The sequence below is a fragment of the Rosa chinensis genome, chromosome 2, assembly GCF_002994745.2.
Source record: "Rosa chinensis cultivar Old Blush chromosome 2, RchiOBHm-V2, whole genome shotgun sequence".
NCBI classification, from domain to species: Eukaryota; Viridiplantae; Streptophyta; class Magnoliopsida; order Rosales; family Rosaceae; genus Rosa; species Rosa chinensis.
In genome coordinates this window covers 1,825,613-1,844,904 of record NC_037089.1, presented here as the reverse complement: position 1 = coordinate 1,844,904, position 19,292 = coordinate 1,825,613, and the positions used below count along the sequence as shown (strand labels likewise).

Genomic DNA, 19,292 nt, shown 5'->3' with positions numbered 1-19,292 from the left:
AGATTAATATATAAAAGTCACTAGCAGTAAATCAGTTCAGATGCAAAATAAAGGTCACCAGAGAACAGGGGATTGATATACCTAGCAGCAACCAACCTGAGGCTAAATTGCCAAAATTTCACCCAGAAAGTTAGTAAATATCTATATTTCTACAAACTAAAGACAAATGGTAAAAGCATGTATTAAGTAGTCTTTATTTATAATAAACTGCGGTATATAATTTTCAATAGGATACAGTTAGGTAACTACATCTTGGGCACATCTGATCTTCACCCACTAATACCATCCCAAGATCTCCACATAAAAGGTAACGCATTCAAAACATTTTTGACCCATCACAAATTTCTTTGGGGATATGTGACGAAGGAGAATGAAAGGTTGCATAGTTTACATTATCATGTCGGTCTTAAAATCATCCAGAGTGAACATAAAATCCACAAAGTCAATCTCTCTCACATTTACTACAGCTTCCTTGAAACAGTGTTTGTGCAGAACAAGTCGAGCACGTGTTAATAGTGCATAGAATTCAAAACTCATGCTCATGCTCTGCCTGGGTTTGGGGCTTTCCAATGGGCTTGTCTCGACTTCTAAAAAATGTATAAGCATATCATATTTATGTCAACTATGCTTCAATGGGCATTTAGAGTAACAATAATCAGAGAGATATAATGCTAGCTCGAAGATAATACAAGAACTAATCTATCTCACTGAGTTCTGACTTTCGGGTAACAATAATCACCGCGAGGGATAATGCTAGCTCCACGATACTAATACTATGTCTCATTGAGTTCAGACTTCTGAGTAAGCACAAGCAATCAAACAATTCAAACTCAAACCTATAGATAACTGGCATAATGTACAGAAAACTCTTTGGGTCAAGTCACTGAGTAATGGAAATCTCTAAGCACCCTTGTCTTGGACTTGGAATCCCCCTGTTCCTCCACCTCCAGCCATAAACTGCTTGGTGTACACGCGGTGCCTTCGTTCCCTTGCGTAGATTACCCAAAAGATCAACGATAACATGACAGCTGCAGATACCATTACCAGCCCAATGTAGATCCAGCTGCTATGTTTTCGAAGGCCAGGACAATTCCTATTACTTATGTCAGTGAATGTGTCCCTGACAAATGTGCAGTCTTGCAGATCAACCAAGAATGGACCATAACGATACAAACCATAACTCACATTTACTGCAGCTTCCATTTGGTCGTAGAAGATGGGAGTCAACCGTCCAGGGGTTATACAGATGCCTGCCGTGTTAACCTCACACACATAACTCTTCCACACCTGCTCAAAACAAAGTTCAAAGTGTTGCTCCTTACAATGCTGACATAAACATTACCAAACCTGGAGAAACTGAAGGAAGCATGTAAATACTTCATTAACATTACGGTCATTACCTGTGTGGCATTCTTCAGTTCCACCTCACCAAGGGCACACTTTCGATCAGAGAGATCGGCGTTGTATGGGTTGCAAAGAACAGGTAATAGAGGGCCAGACTGATTGAAATATAACGGTCCAAGTTGGGGTACTGGATTGTTAAGATTTGAGAAATTGTTGATGACCTTGTCTACCATGCTCACAAGGTTGTAGGTTGTATCCTTGCTGCGTGATGAGGTCTCTTGAGCAGTAGCATTGTCCACACAAGGGAGTAGATCATCTAAAGCAGTATGGGCGGTGGGGTGCTGGACCCATTCATCCATGGAAACACATGCATCTGCAACCACACTATGCACATACGAAAACAAGTTAGATGATATGAAAATGAAAGTCATGAGTTCCACAAGTTATTTCATCCATTCAAAGTTCAAAGACAATTACTATCTCTAGTACCAACTATGTCAACAACCCACTTCAGGATCAATTTTCCCCCAACTTTATGCATGTATAGCACAAAATGAACTAGGAAAGAGTTATTTTGTTATTTTCCTTGGGAAACTAGGGCAGTTTTCCAGGTGGACCGAATATCTAAGAGCAGCCTTTCTATCCAACCAAACACGCTCGAAAGACTTGAAATGCTTCTGTTTTCTTTTCTTTCTTTAAGAGAGATGTATTTAATTGAGCTTAAAGCATAAGTGATAAACCCTTAATATGTTTACATAAAAAATTCCCTGACAAAATTTTATATCCTTATTTCAGACTGTATCCAAATGAGGGAGTATCTAAGAATCACCAGTCTCTGTTAAAACTTATAAGATACAGCTTCCTCACATAAATGTCTCATGCATACATCACGACCGTCAAATAAATTGGATATTTCAGTTTGCTTACACGTGCCAGGAAATGAACCTTCCAACTTCAAACGTTTATCATGTCCATATTCAAACACGATCAATATGCATGACGATGCATCTAAGCAATCAAACTTTAGGGCACTAATATACTCTGTTGGAGTCTATAACGTTAGCCTCTAAAAGAACAGGGATAAGAAAAACAGAATAAAATTATCTCCCAGAATCATTGAAGTTGTATAAAAAATTTTACCTAATAGGTCCAACTACAATCATAAGACTATCTAGAATATAGAGAATATAAATCCATAATAAAGTCCATTAGTTAGTTTACATCTGAAAGGCTGAAATTAACATCTAAATGTCACATTGAAGGGTAAGATGAAAATCCAATATAGGTATAAACTGTAAAGTAGGAGTAATGTGATGTAATCATAACAAACAGTACTTACTTATGGAGGAGAAGAAATACACCACACAAAATGAATGTGCCCGCAACAAGAATCCACCCAATAATCACCAAGCTGCACAAAGTATGTGAGTGTTTGTTTAATAAATGTTTAAGGAGCTTTTTATGAGAAAGTAAAGAAAAAGATAAAAAAAAGGAAAGGTTTCAGGGGATTCACTTACAAGTATACAAAAGCCTGCATCCCCAGAATGGAGAATACTGCAACAAGTATTGAGGGAAAAAATGATTTAATGTTAATAATCAGATCTTCAAAATCCCTGCCTCTAATCAAAAGAATCAAAAGACTTACAAAATCCAAGAAAGGCCAAACAGAGCATAACAGCAGCAAGGACAATGAGAGCCAGTCTTCTGTGAAACATAGCAAAAGATAAATGTTATCCAAAGCATTGTGGTCAAAGTTCAAGGCTCAAGAACTTTTACTTACACGCTATCCAATCCATCGTCTATACGATCTGAATTCTTTTCAGTTGTATCAGAAAGTTTAGTGGCAGCAGAGTTGAGTTTCGTTATAGTCGTGTCAATGTTACTCTGAACATCTGATGGCAGAAAGACGGAGTCAACTCCAATCCGCTTAGCGGCACCAAGATAACCTGACAAATTCCGGAGGCTTTCAACAGTAGTATCCGCCTGATTCACAACATAATCGAGTGTCTTTGTTGTACTGCTGTGGAACTTTGCCTGACCAGTGTACAGAACAATGCATCCAACACTAGAATGGCCGGAAAAACATTGAAGGAAACCATCAGTTCATATGAATTATAGGCAGTACTTCTCCGTATATGTGTATTGAGAGAGAGAGAGAGAGGGGTAGGTTACATTGCCGCAACAGTGAAGAAAATAAGGAGGATGAGAGAGAGAGCATAGGCTGTTCTCGAATAACCATAAGGCTCTCTTGGGCAACAGCAGTAACAGAAACAAATAAGGGTCAAGCTTAGCCCAAAGATCACGAACCACAGACCAGCAATGAGAAAGAAGGGAACCGCAGTCCAAGCAACAGACTACATCACAAATTAAACATCACCATTAAAATATGCACTACTGAAAAACAAAATCAACGCATATATTTCAAACAATCACAAACATAAGAACAGGATTTGAGAAACAAAAGACCCCACACAATATCAGCAAAACCCAAAAAATCAATAACAGATAAAAAGTCCATGTTTTTCTATCTGGCCCTGCTTTATCTTTCTACTCTTCATCCAATTTTGGTCTTAAGCAACATCAGTATAACTTAAACATCCCCAATTACTCATAAATTGAACGAAAACCTGAATGCCAAAAAAGTAAACAAGCAAATGACCCAGAAATGATTGGTTTTAAACATCCACAACCAATCAATTACAGATGTAAAGTCCCAGTCTTTCTTTCTTTCTGGGCCCTGCTTTATCTTTCCACTCAATTATTCATAAATTGAACTAAAACCCAAATGACAAAAACAAAACCAGCAAACAAACAACCCAGAAATGAACACAAATTAGAGATTCCAAGAACTCACAGCCCAGTAATGACCATTGCTGATATTCCATCCACCAGTGTACTTATGAAAATCATCAAGAGGGTCCTTCCTGCGAGTCCTCTCCTTCGCCAGAATCAGAGACGAGTTCTGCAGATTCTCATCCGCAAGAGACCTTCTTGTATCCATTGTCATCACATCTCTCTCAACATCACCACCACCTACACCAAAACCAAATCAACAAAATTCAAAACCAAACCATAAAGCACCAATTTTTTAAATCAGAATTACATTCCGGACAAGAACAGAACCAAAACCCTTCAACACAGTACCTCTGCCTCGAAATGTGTGAGAAATGTGAGTGTTTCCGGAGGTGAGAGCGATGAAGAGGAAAAGGGAGAGGAAAAGAAGCAGTTTTTTTGAGTTAAAGATTGACATTTTGGGTTCTGGGTTTTGGGTAGAACAGAGTGAAAGCCTAGAAGAAGACCAGCAGAATGTGCAGAAGCTAAAGCGGAATAAAGGAGAGCCGCGTAGAGGGTTCTGTTGTTTATGGAAGAAGAAGCGTCTGTTTGTGTTTAAGCGAGTGCGAGAGAGAGAGAGAGAGAGAGTGGCGTGACTGCCACCTATATTCTCTGTCGGTATTTCAGTCCCTTACAATAATGCCCTTTTCGTTTTTCTCTGATTCTTTTTTTCAAATTTTAGATTTTTTTAATTTTTTTTAAATTGAGAGTGAGGTAGAAATTACGTCAGTTACGTTAGAGAGTCAGTAATACGCCCATTCAGTCTAAATTGGGACCAAAGTCCTTAAGAATATCCTAACAAAGTTTGCCAAACTAATCCCTCATTGTAGGCGCATGAAATTACATATTTCAATCCACCATTTACTATTTTTATATTTTATTTGAAGTTAATTTTAGATTTTTTTGAGATATTATATCTTCCACCTTTTCTTTTAAGTCACATAATTGAGCTATCTATTTCTGTGCAAAAATTTCTATTTGAATCATTTGACTGTTATGGTGTTACACTTTTACATTCGAAATCTGCACGTGTGTATTTTGATTCGGTCCGTGGAATAACTTTTATGATAAATCTATTACCTGAAGAAATGAGACTGACTGAATCAACTAATTGGCATTAACATTGAGTGACGGTAAATATTGTTCATAGTTGGATCTTAAACCCTTTTTGAATGTATTTTATTGAAAAAAAAAATTATGTATAATAAAAATAAAAAAGAACAAATTGAAATTTCAATCGTAATTTTGACAAAACACGAATCTTGGATTATAGTATCTGTTTTCCATTGAGACTATTTCTTAATAAACATCTACATAGGGTAAAAATGGAAACAATGCCATTTGGCCTTTGAAAATATCTTGCTAGTACATTTATAGATAGTTGTTGGGAAATACATGATTATTTGTGGTATGAGAATTTACATTAATTGAGTAGTAGTGCTAATTAAGATAGGGCGGTCAATATTAGTTGAAATCATGATTTTTTATTTTTATGCTTATCTAGACTACTATCTTAGTGAAGAAGAAATTTGAAACGCGTGATAATCCTCTTGACCTTCTACTTGATTACGAGTATTAATGATTTGTAGATTAAAGTAGCAAAGTTTTTGATTTATATGGTGAAACAAGAAAGGCAGAATGAAAGAAAAAGTATTGTGGTCACGAAATGATCGATGAAGATTTATACTTATTATATTGCAGGGTTTCTTCTTGATTCGACCATTCATATTACAAACTAGAAGATGATGAAATTGCTACATTTGAGACCATATATAGTCCATTTCGTCTATATTTATGTATGGCTTGGGTGGCATGCATGTGGATCGTTTGCATCAAATGAATAACATCACATCACATGCAATATGGCATATGAGAATTGCTCTAAAAAGATAGTGGTGGAGTTGGGTGAAAGACAAATAATCTCATCAAGTATAATTTCCGATATGGTTCATTAAATCTTTCAATTATATTTCTCTAGACCTACTCACGAATCGAACTGAGATTCAATCCGTTTAAATTTGAAATAGCTCATTAATTAAAAATGAAGTTCAATTTGCACCGACATAATCATCCGAGTGGATCAAATTCGGGTTGCTACAAGTCTAATTGTAATTTTTTGTTTCTGAGTTGTGACCTATTGTTAATTTATAATTTCAATATTGTAAAAGTCATGGGTTCAATTCATGCTGACATATGTAAAAATGAACTGGCTAAATTTTTTTATATTTTTTTTTAAAGAAAGTCTAATATTAATTTCATGAATTTTTGAAAACGGGTGTTTTGTGAAGAGATAAATTGGGTAAAACCGTAAAACGTCCTTTCTTTTGGACAGTTATTGTCAAAGCCTTAATTATCATTCTTTTTTTTTGAATGGAAATTTATTAATAATCTTGAAATTAATAAGTTAAAAGATAATTGAGTGGAGTTTTTGGTCATTGTGTAACATGATATTTAGAGAATGTTGCTACAACGTCGCCACACGTCCTTTAAATGGTATACACTTCATACTTTACTTTATTCTATAATTTTTTTTTTGAAACGTTCTATAATTTTTAATAACGGGGGAATTTGCTTTTGCTTCTCACTCAGTCACTCCAAATTCCAATCTTCTATGCGGCAGCAACCAAATATTGACAGCCACAAATCTTGAGGACGAATACACATGATTAAACAACTCAAATCATCTTCTTCACAACGGTCACAAGTCATAACACGAAATTGAATTTCAACCATTTTTTCTTAATCATATAATTAGCTCATTGAAAATTATAACGATAGCAACATTAATTGATTTAATTTGATGGATTGTCATTGCCTCATTGCATTGTGAACTCATCATTCTGATAATGGAGGATTGGCTGGACTCCTCCTTCGGGTCGATAAACACGAAAAATTATCGTGTAAATCAGGTTAATTATTTCGGAATTTGAGATACGACTTGATACTGTTTTACTTTTATCAAACCATCTTAGACTGAGATTGCTGTAATTTTTAAAAAATGCATAAGCTCATTTTGGGTCTAGTACAAGACTTGAGATGCATGAGCTAATGTTGGGCCTGACCGCGAGGGATAATGCTAGCTAAACAATACTAATACTATGTCTCATTGAGTTGAGACTTCTAAGCAAGCACAAGCAATCAAACAATTCAAACTCAAACCTACAGATAACTGGCATAATGTACAGAAAACTCTTTGGGTCAAGTCACTGAGTAATGAAAATCTCTAAGCACCCTTGTCTTGGACTTGGAATCCCCCTGTTCCTCCACCTCCAGCCATAAACTGCTTGGTGTACACGCGGTGCCTTCGTTCCCTTGCGTAGATTACCCAAAAGATCAACGATAACATGACAGCTACAGATACCATTACCAGCCCAATGTAGATCCAGCTGCTATGCTTTCGAAGGCCAGGACAATTCCTATTACTTATTTCGGTGAATGTGTCCCTGACAAATGTGCAGTCTTGCAGATCAACCAAGAATGGACCATAACGATACAAACCATAACTCACATTTACTGCGGCTTCCATTTGGTCATAGAAGATGGGAGTCAACCGTCCAGGGGTTATACAGATGCCTGCCGTGTTAACCTCACACACATAACTCTTCCACTCCTGCTCAAAACAAAGTTCAAAGTGTTACTCACAATGCTGACATAAACATTACCAAACCTGGAGAAACTGAAGGAAGCATGTAAATACTTCATTAACATTACCTGTGTGGCGTTCCGCAGTTCCACCTCACCAAGGGCACACTTTCGATCAGAGAGATCGGTGTTGTATGGGTTGCAAAGAACAGGTAAAAGAGGGCCAGACTGATTGAAATATAACGGTCCAAGTTGGGGGCGCGGATTGTTAAGATTTGACATATTGTTGATGACCTTGTCTACCATGCTCACAAGTTTGTAGGTTGTATCCTTGGTGCGTGATGAGGTCTCTTGAGCAGTAGCATTGTCCACACAAGGGAGTAGATCATCTAAAGCAGTATGGGCAGTGGGGTGCTGGACCCATTCATCCATTGAAACACATGCATCTGCAACCACACTATGCACATACGAAAACAAGTTAGATGATATGAAAATGTAAGTCATGAGTTCCATAAGTTATTTCATCCATTCAAAGTTCAAAGACAATTACTGTCCATCTCTAGTACCAACTATGTCAACAACCCACTTCAGGATCAATTTTCCCCCAACTGTATGCATGTATAGCACAAAATGAACTAGGAAAGACTAAAGAGTTATTAAAGCACATAGAAGGGAGCAGCTTAAACAAAATGACTTTATTTTGTTATTTTCCTTGGGAAACTAGGGCAGTTTTCCAGGTGGACAGAATATCTAAGAGCAGCCTTTCTATCCAACCAAACATGCCCGAAAGACTTGAAATGCTTCTGTTTTCTTTTCTTTCTTTAAAAAAGACGTATTTAATTGAGCTTCAGGCATAAGTGATAAACCCTTGATATGTTTACATAAAAAATTCTTTGACGAAATTTTATATCCTTATTTCAGACTGTATCAAATGAGGGAGTATCTAAGAATCATCAGTCTCTGTTAGAACTTATAAGATACAGCTTCCTCACATAAATATCGCTTGCATACATCACGACCGTCAAATAAATTGGATAGTTCAGTTTGCTTACCCATGTGCAAGGAAATGAACCTATCCAACTTCAAACGTTTATCATGTCCATATTCAAACACGATCAATATGCATGAAGATGCATCTAAGCTACCAAACTTTAGGGCACTAATATACTCTGTTGGAGTCTATAACGCTAGCCTCTAAAAGAACAGGGATAAGGAAAACATAATAAAATTATCTCCCAGAATCATTTAAGTTGTATCAAAATTTTACCTAATAGGTCCGACGACTACAATCATATGACTTTCTAGAATATAGAGAATATAAAACCATAATAAAGTCCATTAGTTAGTTTACATCTGACAGGCTGAATTAACATCGAAATGTCACATTGAACGGTAAGATGAAAATCCAATATAGGTGTAAACTGTAAAGTGCAAGTAATGTGATGTAATCATAACAAACAATACTTACTTATGGAGGAGAAGAAATACACCACACTTTATAAATGTGCTCGCAACAAGAATCCACCCAATAACCACCAAGCTGCATAAGGTATGTGAGTGTTTGTTTAATAAATGTTTAAAGAGCTTTTTATGAGAAGGATAAAAAAAGATAAAAAAGGAAAGGTTTCAAGGGATTCGCTTACAAGTATACACAAGCCTGCATCCCCAGAATGGAGAATACTGCAACAAGTATTGAGGGAAAAAATGATTTAATGCTAACAGTCAGATCTTCAAAATCCCTGCCTCTAATCAAAAGAATAGAAAGACTTGCAAAATCCAAGAAAGGCCAAACAGAGCATAACAGCAGCAAGGACAATGAGAGCCAGTCTTCTGTGAAACATAGCAAAAGATAAATATTATCCAAAGCATTGTGGTCAAAGTTCAAGGCTCAAGAACTTTTAGATTTTACCTACACGCTATCCAATCCACCGTCTATACGATTTGAATTCTTTTCAGTTGTATTAGAAAGTTTAGTGGCGGCAGAGTTGAGTTTCGTTATAGTCGTGTCAATGTTACTCTGAACATCTGCTGGCAGAAAGACGGAGTCAACTCCAATCCGCTTAGCTGCACCAAGATAACCTGACAAATTCCGGAGGTTTTCAACAGTAGTATCCGCCTGACTCACAACATAATCGAGTGTCTTTGTTGTACTGCTGTGGAACTTTGCCTGACCAGTGTACAGAACAATGCATCCAACACTAGAATGGCCAGAAAAACATTGAAGGAAACCATCAGTTCATATGAATTATAGGCAGTACTTCTCTGTATATGTGTATTGAGAGAAAGAGAGAGAGAGAGGTAGGTTACATTGCCGCGACAGTGAAGAAAATAAGGAAGATGAGAGAGAGAGCATAGGCTGTTCTCGAATAACCATAAGGCTCTCTTGGGCAACAGCAGTAACAGAAACAAATAAGGGTCAAGCTTAGCCCAAAGATCACGAACCACAGACCAGCAATGAGAAAGAAGGGAACCGCAGTCCAAGCAACAGACTACATCACAAATTAAACATCACCATTAAAATATGCACTACTGAAAAACAAAATCAACACATATATTTCAAAAAATCACTAACATAAGAACAGGATTTGAGAACCAAAAAGACCCCACACAATATCAGCAAAACCCAACAAACCAATAACAGATGAAAAGTCCAAGTTTTTCTATCTAGGCCCTGCTTTATCTCTCGCTCTTCATCCAATTTTGGTCTTGAGCAACATCAGTATAACTTAACCATCCGCAATTCCTCATAAATTGAACGAAAACCCGAATGTCAAAAAAGTAAACAAGCTAATGACCCAGAAATGATTGGTTTTAAACATCCACAACATATCTAAGAAAAACAACCAATCAATTACCGATGTAAAGTCCCAGTCTTTCTTTCTTTCTGGGCCCTGCTTTATCTTTCCACTCAGTTAATCATAAATTGAACTAAAACCCAAATGACAAGAACAAAACCAGCAAACAACCCAGAAACGAAAACAAATTGGAGGTTCCAAGAACTCACAGCCCAGTAATGATCATTGCTGATATTCCATCCACCAGTGTACTTATGAAAATCATCAAGAGGGTCCTTCCTGCGAGTCCTCTCCTTCGCCAGAATCAGAGACGAGTTCTGCAGATTCTCATCCGCAAGAGACCTTCTTGTATCCATTGTCATCACCGCACCTCTCTCAACAACATCACCACCTACATCAAAACCAAATCAACAAAATTCAAAACCAAAACATAAAGCACCAATTTTTTTTTTATCAGAATTACATTCCGGACAAGAAGAGAAGCGAAACCCTTCAACAGAGTACCTCTGCCTCGAAATGTGTGAGAAATGTGAGTGTTTCCGGAGGTGAGAGCGATGAAGAGGAGAAGGGAGAGGAAAAGAAGCAGTTTTTTTGAGTTAAAGATTGACATTTTGGGTTCTGGGTTTTGGGTAGAACAGAGTGAAAGACCAGAATGTGCAGAAGCTAAAGCGTCCGTCTGTTTATAGTAGAGGGTTTTGTTGTTTATGGAAGAAGAAGCTTCTGTTTGTGTTTAAGCGAGTGCGAGAGATAAACAGAGATAGAGAGTGGCGTGACTGGTGGAAGGTCTGTCGGTATTTCGGTCCTTACAATAATGCCCTTTTCGTTTTTCTCTTATATTTCTTTCAAATTTTAGATTTTTTTTTTTTTTAATTGTGAGTGAGGTAAAAAACCACATTGGTTACATTAGCGAGTTAGTGATACGCCACCTAATCAAAGATATCCGAACAAAGGCAGAGTAATCTCCCGTCGTAGGCACACTAAATTTTAGATTTTAATCAATTCTTTCTTATTTTAATTTTTTTTTGAGATATTTTATCTTCCACTTTTTCATTAAGTCGTAGAATTAAGCTGTTTATTTCTATGCAGAAATTTCTGCTTGAGTCATTTGACAATTACGGTATTACACTTTTACATTCGAGAATTACACGTGTGCATTTTTATTCGATTCATAGAATAACTCTATGAAAAATCTGCTATCTTAAAAAATGAGACCAGCCGAATCGACCAAATTGACATTTATATTGGGTGAAGGTGAATATTGTTCATCATTGTCGGATCTTAAACCCTTTTTGAATGGTTAAGGTATTTTATAAATAAAATAAAATAAATTATGCATAATAAAAATAAAAATGAACATATTGAAATTTCAAATGTAATTCGGAGAAAACACGAATCTTATATTATAGTATCTGCTTTCCATCTAGATTATTTTCCTAATTACTAAACATCTATATAGGGACAAAATAAATACAATGCCATTTGGCCTTTGAAAATATCTTGCTAGATTAGCATCAATGTTGTACATTTATAGATAGTTGTTAGGAAATACATGATTATTTGTGGTGTATGAGAATTTACCGATTTGCTCACTTAAGAGACAGTTTTAACGGACTGTGAGAGACAAATGTACCTCAAACACATGTATTAAATATAAAAGCAAAAATTATAACAACTTAAAACTGTGCATTTATTTTCAGCCATCAGATTCACTTATCTCTCAGAGTTCCTTAAAAACCGTCCCTTAGATGAACAGGCCTTTGAGAATTTATATTAATTGAGTAGTAGTGCTAATTAAGATAGAGCGGTCAACATTAGTTGAAATCATGATTGCTATCTTAGTGAAGAAGAAATTTGAAACGCGTTACAACCGTCTTGACCTTCTACTTAATTACGAGTATTAATGATTTGTAAAGTAGCAAGGTTTTCGATTTATATGGTAAAACAAGCAAGCCAGAATGAAAGAAAACGTACTGTGGTGACGAAATGATAAGGATTTATACATATTAGGTGGTAGGGCTTCTTCTTGATTCGACCATTCATATTACAAACTACAAGATGATGAAGTTGCTATATTTGGGACCGTATATAATAGTCCATTTCGTCTATATTTTATGTATGGCTTGGATTGCATGTGGATTGTTGAATAACATCACATCACATGCACTATGGCACGTGAGAATTGCGTCTAAAATTATAGTGGTGGAATTGGGTGAAAATCAAGCATAACTTTTTATATGGTCCATTAACTCTTTCTGTTCCATTTGTCCAGACCTACTAATGAATCAAACAGAGATTCCATCAGATTAAATTTAAAATAGCTTTAATTAACAATTTCAATTTGCACCTATACGATCATCCGGGTGGATCAAATTTGAGTCATTGCAAGTTTAATTGTAATTTCATGAAATTTTTGAAAAGGAGTTTTTTTTTTTTTTTTTTTTTGAAAGAGGTTTGGAACCCAGCCTAACTGAGTAGCGCGCGTAGGCAAGATGCCAAGCATCAATCTCCATGCAAATAATTTTCGGAGGAACATTAGCCCTCCAAACTGCTTTCCAGTGCCACACCGGAGGAGATGACGTCGATGCTCTATCAGTTCTACCTTCAATATTACAAGCAACTCGGTATCCACTTTTAACGCTATATACCTCTTTTTTTTTATCATAGTGCCACATCCAACGATCATCAATTTGTCGCAAACTTAATGGAATACCCAAAATAAAATCGCTCTCCATCTTAGTAAATAGCTCGTCAACCAATGGCTCAATCCACTCACTGTTCTCCGCATCGATGAGATCTGCAACTCTCCACTCAGAGGTCCCCTCCATTGGCCGTGAAAAGGGTCTGAAGGAATAGGCCAAAGGAATCCAAGGATCCCTCCATATATTAACCCTAATTCCGCTGCCAATTTGGTATCTCATTCCTTTTCCAAGTACTTCTCTGCCCGCAAGTATACTACGCCAAGTGAAGGACATGTTTTTCACAGGGGAAGCATGTAGAAAGTCTGAATTTGGGTAATACCTAGCCTTGAAGACTCTGGCTGCCAAGGAATTCGGGTTTGTGAGGAGCCTCCAGCCTTGCTTCGCCAAGAGAGACAGGTTGAATAACATCAAATTTTGAATAGTCCCCCTCCTCCTTAGAAGTGCATAGCTTTTCCCAAGCAACCCAATGAATTTTGTGAGCCTCCCCCTTATCTCCCCACCAAAACCGAGCCATGAGTTGGTGTATGTCACGACACAATTGCTTTGGGATTTCAAAACAACTCATCACATAGGTTGGGATAGATTGGATGACCGATTTGAGAAGTACTTCCATCGCCACTGCACTTAACATTTTCTCCCTCCATCCTTGGAGTCTTTTTTCCACCTTTTCTTTTAGAAAGTCAAATGCGTCAATTTTGAAGTAGATGACGTCCATAGGCAAACCTAAATATTTTTCATGTTTATCCACCCGTAAAACTCCTAACAAACCAGCAAGAAATTCCTGTTTATCCAATCTGACATTCTTACTAAATGCAATAGAACTCTTCTCATAGTTGATCTTTTGCCCGGAAACACGTTCATATAGCTGGAGAGTATTTCTCAACTCCAAACTCTCATGCTCTTTTGCTTTAAAGAAAATGAAGGAATCATCGGAAAAAAATAGGTGATTTATACTAGGGGCACCTCTACAAACCCTAACTCCATTCAGCTTCCCAGTCTCCTCAGAAACCATGAATAAGCGAGATAAAACCTCTGCGCAAAACAGAAATAGATATGGGGAAATTGCATCACCTTGCCTCAAACCCCTTGACGGTAAAATCTGTCCACTAGGATCCCTATTTAGTATGAATGAATAAGAGACAGTACTCACACATCGCATTATCCAAGTCACCCATGCAGTATCGAAACCCATTTGAACCATCACGGCCTCTAAAAATTGCCAACTAACCATGTCATACGCCTTGCTCATGTCTAGTTTCAAAGCCCCAAAGCCAACCTTCCCACTCCTTCGTCGTTTCAAAAAATGTGCAATTTCGAAAGCCACAAGTGAATTGTCTGAGATTAGTCTCCCCGGAACAAAGGCGCTTTGAAAAGGACAAATGAATTCAGGTAGAAGACGCTTTAACCTGTTGGCGAGGACTTTCGAACCAATCTTATACAAAACGTTGCACAAACTAATTGGACGTAATTAGCTCATATTCTGTGGGCTCTTCACGTTTGGAACCAACGTGACATGGGTGCAGTTTAATCTTCGCACCTCTTCATCAGACCCCAAGAAACTCCTCACAGTCTCCACAACATCCCAAAATCTTTGATAATTAAAAACATGGTGAGAAACCATCTAGACCTGGTGCCTTTGAAGGATACATTTGCTTCAACGCTCTAAAAACCTTATCTGCTGATATATCTTTTGTTAATTGTACATTCATCTCATCAGAGATCACTCTAGGAACCACACGTACTGTTTCATTAATCTCAGAACTGAAGGAATTAACTCAAAATGGCAAACATTTGCAGCCGGCCCTGTCTCTCACTCTCTTCAGCTCTGGACTCACCATATAATAACCTTTTAATTTTTTCTCAACATACCCTAGAGATCTCAAATTTTAGTTTTCTAACCCAGGTTTAGTGCATAAAGCAGTTTAGATCATTTGTTGGAATATAAATATTTTTTTATATTACATATTAAAATAATTAATTTAAAAAATTTTACAGTCTGATACTTATCTTGTAAGTGTATCAATTCTTTTAAAAGCGTCGATAATAATTCTCTTTGATTTTTTTTTTGCTGATTAACAATTGTCATGATTGGAATTAACCTAAATTGAGATAAATTGGGTGAAACGTCTTTTCTTTTGGATAGTTATTTTCAAATTGGAATTAATAAAACAAGTTGAAATTAAGATAATTGAGTGGAGTTTTTGGTCATTGTGTAACATGATATATTTAGAGAATGTGCTACAACATCGCCACACGTCCTTTATATGGTATACACTTCATACTTTACTTTATTCTATCATTTTCTATAATGGAGAATTTGCTTTTGCAAGTCGCTCCAAATTCCAATCTTCCATCTGGCAGCAACCAAATATTGACATTTGACAGCCACAAATCTTGAGGTCGAACTAGGGATGGCAATGGGGCGGGTTGGGGATGGGGATCACAATACCATCCCCATCCCGAGGTCATTCTCAACCCCCATCCCCACCCCAATCCCCAATAAAAATATATTGGGGATTCCCCGTCCCCATCCCCATTGGGGACTAAGCCTCCAAACCCGCCCCAAATCCCCAATAAGAATTTAATAAATAAAATAATTTTTTCTCATATTGTCTTTTTTAAAATCAAAATCTACAACAAATAAATTTAAAACATGATTAAATTCAGAAATCATAATTTAGTGAGTGCAAAAGTCAAAACACAATTAAAGTAAAGTTGTAGCCACTAAAGTAAAGTAGTAAATGTATATATTTGTGATTTATATTATAAAAAATAAATTAAAATATATATAAGTTAAATATATGTATATATTATTGGGGCGGGTTTGGGGATGGGGATCACGAACAATTCTTAGATTCACCCCTAGGGGTGAATGAGCATATTCACCTCTGTTGTCGATTAACATATTTTTACTTAATAAATTTATAATCAAACGGTTTATATCTTAAATTATCCTGTAAAGATCATCTCTGTAAAAAATCAATCGAATCGGAAATCGTTTAATTATCTAATTGAATCAAACAAATGGATGGTTCTAACAACACTTACTACTGCTATGATGAACCGTCCATGTATTTCATATAAATGAATAACTAAAAGGTCTTCAATTAGATTGATTTTTTACAGAGCTAATCTTTATATTACGTTATACAACATGAATGGTTGGATTAGAAAATTATAAAGTTATTATGCGTTAATCGCAAGAGATGGTGAATTTGCTCATTCACCCTAGGGGTGAACCTAAAAATTGTTCGGGGATCACAATACCATCCCCGCCCCATCCCCAATCTTAGATAGCGGGGATTGGGGATCCCCATCCCCATTCCCCATTTGTCCCCGAATTCTCCCCCCATTAGGGGCGGGTATCCAATGGAGCTCCTCCCCGCTGGGGATTTTTGCCATCCCTAGGTCGAACCCACATGATTAAACAACTCAAATCTTCTTCTTGACAACGGTCACAAGTCATAACACGGAATTGAATGTCAACCATCTTTTCTTAATCATATAATTAGCTCACTGAAAATTATAACGATAGTAACATTAATTGATTTAATTTGATGGAACACGAAATTGAATTTCAACCATTTTTTCTTAATCATACAATTAGCTCACAGAAAATTATAACGATAGTAACATTGATTGATTTAATTTGATGGATTGTCATTGCCTCATTGCATTGTGAACTCATCATTCTGATAATGGAGGGTTGACTGCCGACTCCTCCTTCCGGTCGGTAAAAACGAAAAATAATCTTGTAAATCAGGTTAATTGTTTCGGAAATTGAGACTGTATTATTGAACTATCTTTTTTTGGCAATTTATTTATCTTAGACTTAACAAATGCATGAGCTCATTTTGGGTCTAGCCCAAGACTTAAGATGCATGAGCTAATGAGCCCTGGCCCAATACTTTGCTAAGTGTGGACATTGGATTGGGATCACCAACTAGATTCAAGAAATGGTATGTGGCCCAACCCAAGATATACAATAGGGAGCAAAGGGATAATGAGTCTTGAGTTGTATGGTATAGAAACTTATAAAGGGATATGAACATTCAAAACACAAGGTCATAATACATGTATCAACTGTCTCAGACCATATCAGTTCATAGCTCACACCCCTTTGCAATGGCTGCAATCTTCCAAACACTGCTCCCCATTTGTTCTTCTTCAAGCTCAAGGCAGACTCCATGGAATACTCCCTCCAGACCCATCTCAGATTCCATGGCCTCTTTGCCCATTTCACACTTATATAGGCAGCAAGGGCAAGTAGCAGTCTCAGTTGCCTTCAACCCTTCTGGGAATTTTGACCTCCCTCTATATGATGATGAAGAAGGTAACAAACACCCTTTTTCTCTAAAAATAAAAGGTTATTAGTAAATTCCTAATGTGGTGCATTTTTGTTTATCCCTTTATCCAAATTCTAAGTTGTTTTTGTGGTGCACATTTGACAGACGCATCCAAGGTTGAGCCTCCAATGCCACCAAGTGAAGGCAGATTTGAGATTGTTATTGACAATGATGTAATTCGTCGTCTCGACTTAACTCCATTTCATACTGTAACTGGCATTACTAATCCTTCATCAGGTACTTAAGCATCAGATAATGTACAAGTTGAAAAGAAACTCACATTTTTGTATCTAGAATTTCTGATGAAAGTTTTGTCCTGCTACTTATGTTTGTATAGCCAAGCCAAAAGAGTACCTTGAGCGTACAATTGGCTTTACCATTAATTACGCAAGAGAAGATCCTCGCGATCCTCGAGAGCTATCCGAGTTTCCTGATATAAGGCTATGGTTTTTGAGACTTGATGCTGCTTATCCTTGGTTGCCTGTGCTCTTGGATTGGCGAGCCGGAGAGCTAGCTCGTTATGCTGCTATGTTGGTGCCACATCAGGTAATAGACTAAGAGCAAATAACAATGTCACAGTTTGAGAGACCAAAAAGAAGCAGGCTTGTTTAGCTAATGGCATGACTTTCGGAATCTGAATTTGCAGATGAATATGAGGATGGGTGTTGTGTTCAATCCTGAGGCACTAGAACTGTTTGTTATGCAGAAAGTTTTTGTTGTGTACTTGTGGCTGAAGCAACACAACATTCCAAAGCCTAGATTGAAGACTAGTGACATGGCTAGAATGCTCGGGTTTGGTATTGGAGATGAGCTTTATGATTTGATTGATAAACATCCGATTTCCACATCATCAAAACACAAAGCCTAAAGTCCCAGCTTAGTGTAAATTTTTGAACTGTGACAGTATATCAATGTCAGAGAGCAGCTGCTACTAACATCCATGAGGTCATCATCCTTCAGAGGCACACCGATTCCTTCAAAGTTGATACAGGTTTCGTAAACCTTTGCTTGTAAGTTGTCTAAGGAAGGGGCTTCATACATTTCCAATATATGCATATTGCTATGAAACTATACTGCATAAGAAAGTATACAATGAAGTTCGTTAGACAAAAGGGTTAACTAGGAAAAGCAGAAGCAGAAGCAGCTAGGCAATCCAAAAAACAAATACTGAAGCAATCAAGTGCAAACAAATTCATAGTTCATTCACAAAAATTGGAAAACAGATTTAAAGCTACATAATTTGTTAGGGTGCTGGTGGTTAAGGATAGAAGGAGCTGCTACCGACATGCACGAGGTACTCATTCCTCAGCAGCACACCATGATTTGTTTTAAGCTTTAATTTGAACTTTTGATACAGGTTTCATAAAACAATTTCCAAGCTTTTGTTTAAGATCAAAAAGGGGTTCATACATTTCCAATATCAAACTGTATAAGAAAATTAATTGGTCTGTACCTTAGGCACTGTAGTCATGGATAAATTTAACCGTGATGCATAACTGAAAGTCACTGTAGTCTTGGAGAAATTTCCAAAATGTAGACAGAACTAAAGATGAAATCGATAGAACGTGATAACAGGTTAGGCCTATCTCAATTATCTGGGTCTCATTTATGTAACTGACTACAATCAGACGATGCAGAAGCAGCTAGGCAACCCAAAAAGAATTACCAAAGTACTTAATTGCAAAAGAAGTCAT

At 37.0% G+C, this 19,292-nt stretch overlaps 4 protein-coding genes across 4 annotated transcripts; 1 reads left to right on the top strand and 3 right to left on the bottom strand.

Annotated features, from left to right (window-relative positions):
• Window positions 1–584: 584 nt before the first annotated feature.
• Window positions 585–11,298, bottom strand: LOC112188168. Its single transcript, XM_024327225.2, has 10 exons — window positions 11,202–11,298; window positions 4,489–4,643; window positions 4,199–4,377; window positions 3,517–3,698; window positions 3,125–3,409; window positions 2,990–3,048; window positions 2,862–2,898; window positions 2,684–2,755; window positions 1,401–1,728; window positions 585–1,287 (listed from the first exon to the last, which is right to left on the bottom strand). The coding sequence occupies exons 2-10, from the start codon at window positions 4,592–4,594 to the stop codon at window positions 901–903; spliced, it is 1,635 nt and encodes a 544-aa protein (XP_024182993.1). The 5' UTR covers window positions 4,595–4,643; window positions 11,202–11,298; the 3' UTR covers window positions 585–900.
• Window positions 7,156–11,195, bottom strand: LOC112190102. The gene is made up of 9 exons (XM_024329528.2): window positions 11,058–11,195; window positions 10,763–10,944; window positions 10,066–10,247; window positions 9,672–9,956; window positions 9,530–9,588; window positions 9,402–9,438; window positions 9,227–9,298; window positions 7,888–8,215; window positions 7,156–7,786 (listed from the first exon to the last, which is right to left on the bottom strand). The coding sequence occupies exons 1-9, from the start codon at window positions 11,161–11,163 to the stop codon at window positions 7,400–7,402; spliced, it is 1,638 nt and encodes a 545-aa protein (XP_024185296.1). The 5' UTR covers window positions 11,164–11,195; the 3' UTR covers window positions 7,156–7,399.
• Window positions 11,299–13,571: 2,273 nt separating the features above from the next.
• LOC112188962 lies at window positions 13,572–14,501 on the bottom strand. The gene has a single exon (XM_024328201.1). It carries the CDS (start codon window positions 14,499–14,501, stop codon window positions 13,572–13,574), a length of 930 nt encoding a protein of 309 aa, XP_024183969.1.
• A 2,809-nt stretch (window positions 14,502–17,310) lies between these two features.
• On the top strand, window positions 17,311–18,537 carry LOC112189076 (protein CHLORORESPIRATORY REDUCTION 6, chloroplastic). The gene is made up of 4 exons (XM_024328347.2): window positions 17,311–17,585; window positions 17,704–17,835; window positions 17,936–18,144; window positions 18,245–18,537. Exons 1-4 carry the CDS (start codon window positions 17,327–17,329, stop codon window positions 18,464–18,466), a joined length of 822 nt encoding a protein of 273 aa, XP_024184115.1. The 5' UTR covers window positions 17,311–17,326; the 3' UTR covers window positions 18,467–18,537.
• The last annotated feature ends 755 nt before the right edge of the window (window positions 18,538–19,292 follow it).

Excerpts from the sequence above, each read along its gene's own strand:
- LOC112188168 (XM_024327225.2), bottom strand. The coding sequence starts at position 4,594 with ATGTCAATCTTTAACTCAAAAAAACTGCTTCTTTTCCTCTCCCTTTTC. Across the intron at positions 4,378-4,488 it reads TCACACATTTCGAGGCAGAG|GTGGTGGTGATGTTGAGAGA; the intron begins GTACTGTGTTGA and ends GTTTTGGTGTAG. Across the intron at positions 3,699-4,198 it reads GCAATGGTCATTACTGGGCT|TCTGTTGCTTGGACTGCGGT; the intron begins GTGAGTTCTTGG and ends TTTGTGATGTAG.
- LOC112190102 (XM_024329528.2), bottom strand. The coding sequence starts at position 11,163 with ATGTCAATCTTTAACTCAAAAAAACTGCTTCTTTTCCTCTCCCTTCTC. Across the intron at positions 9,957-10,065 it reads TTCTTCACTGTCGCGGCAAT|TGTTGGATGCATTGTTCTGT; the intron begins GTAACCTACCTC and ends TGGCCATTCTAG. Across the intron at positions 9,299-9,401 it reads ATGCAGGCTTGTGTATACTT|CTTGGTGGTTATTGGGTGGA; the intron begins GTAAGCGAATCC and ends TACCTTATGCAG.
- LOC112188962 (XM_024328201.1), bottom strand. The coding sequence starts at position 14,501 with ATGAGCAAGGCGTATGACATGGTTAGTTGGCAATTTTTAGAGGCCGTG.
- LOC112189076 (XM_024328347.2), top strand. The coding sequence starts at position 17,327 with ATGTATCAACTGTCTCAGACCATATCAGTTCATAGCTCACACCCCTTT. Across the intron at positions 17,586-17,703 it reads TCTATATGATGATGAAGAAG|ACGCATCCAAGGTTGAGCCT; the intron begins GTAACAAACACC and ends CACATTTGACAG. Across the intron at positions 18,145-18,244 it reads CTATGTTGGTGCCACATCAG|ATGAATATGAGGATGGGTGT; the intron begins GTAATAGACTAA and ends CTGAATTTGCAG.